The 6,022-nt window shown below is 39.4% G+C and overlaps 1 protein-coding gene across 2 annotated transcripts in view; it reads left to right on the forward strand.

Annotated features, from left to right (window-relative positions):
* Positions 1 to 5,076, forward strand: part of LY96 (lymphocyte antigen 96) — a 28,938-nt gene extending 23,862 nt beyond the window's left edge. For both annotated transcript variants that reach the window (XM_027773581.1, XM_006139810.3), the window contains exons 4-5: positions 2,466 to 2,518; positions 4,951 to 5,076. In XM_027773581.1, the coding sequence (XP_027629382.1) occupies positions 2,466 to 2,518; positions 4,951 to 5,049 (152 nt within the window). In that variant the 3' untranslated portion in view covers positions 5,050 to 5,076. The remainder of the gene's footprint in view (positions 1 to 2,465; positions 2,519 to 4,950) is intronic.
* The last annotated feature ends 946 nt before the right edge of the window (positions 5,077 to 6,022 follow it).

Genomic DNA, 6,022 nt, shown 5'->3' on the forward strand with positions numbered 1-6,022 from the left:
AGTCTAATGAGACAATGGGACATGCACCCACCTCCCCTGAATGGATTCTTGATTCCCCACTGCTCGCTCCCCTGTTGGCATCTGGGACCTTGCCTGGCATCCTCTTCCCCACTCCCATCCATTGACACCACCCTTGGCCCCTGGTGGGGTCCTGGGTGCAGGGAGGGTCAGAATCAGGCATGGGTGCCCTGCAGTGGACATAACATAACAATGGTCATCTCACCTGGGCTAGCAGCACCATGACACTGTCCAGTGGGCAACTAAGTGGGAGCACCCCCCCCACACACACACACACATGGCATGGAGAGGTAGTGTGTGGAGAATGCCCCTCAAGGTCATCTATGGGACAGTGGCCAGCAGGAAGGAAAATGCCTGATTTGACTTCCCTGTCCCATGCTGGCATCTGGTAGGTTATGGGAGGGAACCTAGCCAGACAGGTGTTAGGCCCAAGTATGCGCAGGTTTCTCGAGGCATGAAGCAGCCCCAGGATACTGTGAGCTTCCTTTTGTGCTCCTGACTGAGGGGATGTTCCCTCAGGCTGTGTTATGCTTGGACCTTCTTTTCCTCTTTCCCAATGTCCTGAGTATGGCTTGTTTTAGTTCTCTCTGGCCAGCAAAAACTACTCTCTGGGGATGAAGGAGGGTGTACAACATGTGTAATTTCGGTGATTCTGTCTTGGAGTTAATTACTTTGCTCTTTGTGTTTAAACTGACATTGTACAATAAAAGATCATAATGAAGCAATGAAATAAGAGAGAAAAGTGGAATAAGATTCAGTTTGTAATAATTCTGTCAAGGAAATCAGCAGGTTAACGAGATATACCTTATCATTATTATGCTAATATTATATAATATTGGGTTGTAGGAAAAATCACGATGTATTTTTTTCTATGCAAAAATGTGTCATGTCTTTTCTCAAAACTCAATAATATACAATATAAAAAACATAGCGTCAGTATAATATTAATATGTTCACATATTAATATGAACACATTAAGATTATCATAATTATTATTCACAAAATGTCATGGAAGGGAATCTAGAAAGGAGAACTTAATGAGCACTATATCCCAGGCATTGTTCTGAGCACTTAACATGTATTAACTTGTATTGTCCTAATAATTCAATCAAGTAGGTGTTTATTACCTTTCTCCATTTCGCTGAGGTACAGAAAAATTAAGTGACTTTTCCACAACAACATGATAATTTTACTAAGTTCAAGAAACATTTCACTCAATTAACATCCATAAGGATACTCCCAGAAGTAAATAAAGGATATATGCAGACATAATCTATTCATTTGCTTTAGCCAGTCCTGAGAACAATAACCACTATAGTTTTGTGCTTGACTATATTACTTAAAATATTTTTGGGTGGCTGGCAGGTGGCATGGTGGTTAAGGGCACTGAACTCCCACATGGCCAATTGTAGTTCAAGTCCCGAACCTGGTGTCTTGCTTTCTCTCTCTCACACACACACTCTGTTCCTCTCTGGTCAAATTAAAATAAATAAATAAAGCTAAATAAAATAATTCTTTAAAAAAATATTTTGGTTACTCTTGCTTTTGTTTGAGATTGAGAACATTTCTGTCCTTCTGTGTTTACTCTCCAAGTTTATTGCTTTGTTGTTTTTGACAAGACCAGTGAGTAGAGTGTGATTTTTCATGCACTTCTAACTCTGCACTCCATGCTTCTGCAAGGTCAGGCCCATGGCTGTGCATTTAAACAGATGTTAACTACTTGGACTTCTCAGTGCTGTGATTGGAATGAGCTTTAGTATTATAGTTACATCTGAAATATCTCTCTTACCTTTATGAAGAGTCCTCTTTATTATACCCTGCTAAATGTGCAGCAATATCTCTAAAAGCTAGTTAAATATGTACCTATATAACTTGAGTTGAAACATATTTTCATTCATTTGTTATTGTTACCAGTGGGCTTTAGAAGTTTGCATATCCTGGGCCAGCAGGTTGTGTGGTAGTTCAAGTGGTTGGATCCCACATAGCATACTGCATGGTTTGAGTCCCAAACTAATGCCTCGAAAATTACACTGAATGCACATGTGCGGGTACCCAACATTCTGAGGGGAGGATGGAGGTGAAGTGTGATCATCCCCTGGGGTGGTGATTTCTTACTTTCCCTCTGTCTCTCTCTCTCTATCTCTTTCCAGCTAGTGTATGCTAGCACACTAGTGCTCGATAGCAAAACTAAACAAAAAAATAAACAAACAAAAAACCTTTGCATCTCCTAAGGGATGAGTTATGGACTGATACAAAAAGAGGCTCTGGGGTAAATTGGGGCAGAGGGAGTAAAGGAGAATGGTAGCCAAGGTGTAAGGTTCATTATTTCTCTATAGTTTTGCTTGGGACTACCTCTGCCAGTAGTAAAGTATACTCTGTAAATGTACGTACTACCAAAATAAAATAACCTAATGATGACTTTTTGTAACTTGCATTTTTGTTTGCAGAGTCTATAAATACAACAATACCATTCTCCTTCAAGGGAATACGATTTCCTAAGGTATTGTTCAAGATTCATTTTGTACCTTCTTTTCACCCCCTATGTTAGAGCGTGGCCATGCGCAATTGAGAGATAGGTGGGGGAACACTCTCAGCAGGGTCCTGTTACATCACAATCCCTTTTCCTCACCCCTCTAGCTCCTTGGGATTCTGGGCACCTGCACGCTCCCCCAGCATACTTTCATAAATGGCTGGGCACTTGAACCTGCTTATCTAGTCATGTGGCTTCCAGGCTTGTGGGCACTTGGCTACCACTGTACCACAGTGGCTGGGCCTACTTTGTGTGTGTATACACACAGTAACTATTTACAGTAACAGATGTGTTGAGAATTTGAAAGAGGGAATTCACAACTTCTTCTCACCATTGTGATTTGAGATTAAGGTTCAAGACTCAGCCATGATATTATGGACTGGTTGATGCTGCTCGTTAGCAATGGGGAAACCAGCTTCAATTCCTGCCCACCCTAAAAGCTGGCATGGTGGCATGAACCTATAGTCCCAGTAATATTGGAGGTGGAGGCAAAAAGGTCACAATATAACAAGAGTGTTTAAAAAAAAATTAAGGATTTTTTATACTTTTATTTGTTATTAGGTATTTTGGTATTTTTTTTCCTTTTGTGGAATATGGAAAATTTGGGACCACAGATAGCATAATGGTTATGTCGTTGAACTCCCACGTAGTTTATCGTGGTTTTAGTCCCGGGCCCAGTAACTTAAAATTCACGCTGGACTTGTGTGTGTGTGTGTGCCCAAAATTCTGAGAAGAAAATGGAAGAGAAGGGACTATGATATGGCCATCCCCCTGGGGGGTGATTTATCATTTTCTGTCCCCCTGTCTTTCAGGCAAGTGCACACACATTCCCTATAACAAAAATCCCCCTCTAAAAACAAACAAACAAGAGAGAGAAAGAGAAAAAGAATATGAAAAAATTGCACAAAAGAGAGTGCTGTTTTTCTTTTTCTTTTTTTTTTGGAGCGGTTTTTGCTTTAGGATGCGTGTACTTGCCAGAAAGACAGTGAGAGACAGAAAGTGAGAAAGAATATGAAAAAATTGCACAAAAGAGAGTGCTGTTTTTCTTTTTCTTTTTTTTTTTGGAGCGGTTTTTGCTTTAGGATGCGTGTACTTGCCAGAAAGACAGTGAGAGACAGAAAGTGAGAAAGAATATGAAAAAATTGCACAAAAGAGAGTGCTGTTTTTCTTTTTCTTTTTTTTTGGAGCGGTTTTTGCTTTAGGATGCGTGTACTTGCCAGAAAGACAGTGAGAGACAGAAAGTGAGAAATCACCCCCTGGGGGGATGGCCACTCCTCAATCCCTTCTCCTCCATTCTCCTCTCGGGATCTTGGGCACACATGCACACGTGCCTGGCGTGAGTTTAAGCCACCAGGTCAGGGCCTTGAACCGCAGTCCACTACATGAGAGTCCAGCGACATAGCCATTATGACAACTACTGTTCCCAAAAAGAGAGTGCTTTCTATTTTTTATTTTTGCCTTCTAACATGCATGACTAAAAGTAATAATGAGCAAACGCTCATTATTAATCTGTTGCATAGTCTTCACATAAAAACACAGGAAAAGCATTATGTATAAGTCAGCAACTCTTAATAGCCTTTAGTGTTATATACAAAGTATATAGTAAAAATTGTTTGGGAAGATTAAAATCACATAAATTATGGGCTTATTTTTTCTTGAGTTTTTATGTGAAGTTTTTTTTTTTGAAATTTAGCTTGGATATTCTTCTTTTTTTCTTTTAGGTTTTTGCTATAGGGACATGTGCTTGCTGGAGAGAGACAGAGAGAAAGTGAGCAATCACCTCTCTGAGAGAATGGCCATGTCACAATCTCTTCTCCTCCATTATCCTCCTGTGATTTTGGGCATGTACACATATGTGCCTGGTGTGATTTTCAAGCAGCTGGGTCTGAGGCTCAAACCATGTTTGGTTATGTGTGAGTCCAGTGCCTTAACCACTACACCACCTGCTGGACCCTAGCCTGGATATTCTGACTTTGTAAAAATCACTAGCACCAAAAAAAAAACAAAAACAAAAAAACAAAAAAAAATCACTAGTACTCTGATGAGTAATACCAGCATAATATTGGATAGTTGGATTACATACCCAGAAATGAAATTTTACACATTTTATAAAATAAACCTTAATAATGCATATTCTTTAGTTTATGAATGATATCTAATATTTGAAAACCTTATAGGCTGTTTTAAAAATTACAAAAACATCATCTTAGAGTAGGAGGGAAAGAAATGGATTCTATGCTCACTGAATTTAAAGGCATGTAAATTTGAAATTCAATAGAAAACTAAGAAAATTGTAACCATTTAAATAGCCTCCTTTTAGTAGAGGAAGGTTCTTATAAATATCTTTAAAATAGTAGCATCTGACATCTTATATAACTTGTGGTTCTTATTTTTTGTTTTAGGGACAATACAGATGTGTTGCAGAAGCCATTGTTGGGAATACGGAAGAAATGCTCTTTTGTTTGAATTTTACCATCATATACCACCCTCATTTGAATTAGAATAAATCGAGTATATCTTTTATTTTTCAAAGGTGTAGCTCTTGTTTTAAGGTTACCCAGAGTTTTGTTTAATCAGATTTAGAAGACCAAAGATATGGAAATGAAAAAAGGGAAAGAAGTTTATCATCACAGACCCCTAAAAACAGAAGCCACCATGCAGAGCTATGTGAAGAAGCACCCCTAACCTCTAAGGGTGGGACTGGCCTTATTTAACACATTCTTGTCTCAGACCTTTGCAGTCATGCTTCCCCAAGTATGGAATGTATAGGTGTTCTTTGTCCCCATAACTCCATTGTAAGTTGAAAATACAGCAGAGAGAAAGGGGGACCAGCATGTGGTATGATGGTTAAGGCTCTGGACTCTCCCACATGGTCAATCACGGTTTGAATCCAGGACCTGGTGGCTTGCTTTCTCACTTTCCTTCTCTCTCTCTCTGTCTCTGGTCAAATTAAAATAAGTGAACAAATAAATAAAATTAAATTTAATTCTTAAAAAAAAAAAAGAAAATAGAGCAGAGAGAAAGAATATTTAATGCATGGGGGACCAGCAGTTAGCGTAATGGCTATGTCTCTGAACTCCCATTTAGTTGACCATGGTTTGAGTCCCGGACTCCGTGGCTTAAACTCACGCCAGGCGTGTGTGCATGCGTGCCCAAGATCCCAAGAGGAGAATGGAGGAGAAGGGATTATGCCGTGGCCATCCCTCCCTGGGGGGTGATTTCTTGCTTTCTGTCTCTCTGTCTCTCTCTATCTTTCTGGTGAGCGCACACGCCCTATAGCAAAAACCTCTCAAAAACAAAAAATAAAATAAAAAGAAGAAGAAAGGATATTTAATACACGGAACCTACTGAACATTGTCTTATCTTTGCCTGCCTAAATGTGCTCAGAACACATATCTCTAACACAAAGCCTATTTTATAATAAAGTGTGGAGTAGCTCATGTAATTTATTGGATGCTGTACTAAAGTGGAAAC

Source organism: Tupaia chinensis, unplaced genomic scaffold (genome assembly GCF_000334495.1).
Source record: "Tupaia chinensis unplaced genomic scaffold, TupChi_1.0 Scaffold000002_1, whole genome shotgun sequence".
NCBI lineage: Eukaryota > Metazoa > Chordata > Mammalia > Scandentia > Tupaiidae > Tupaia > Tupaia belangeri.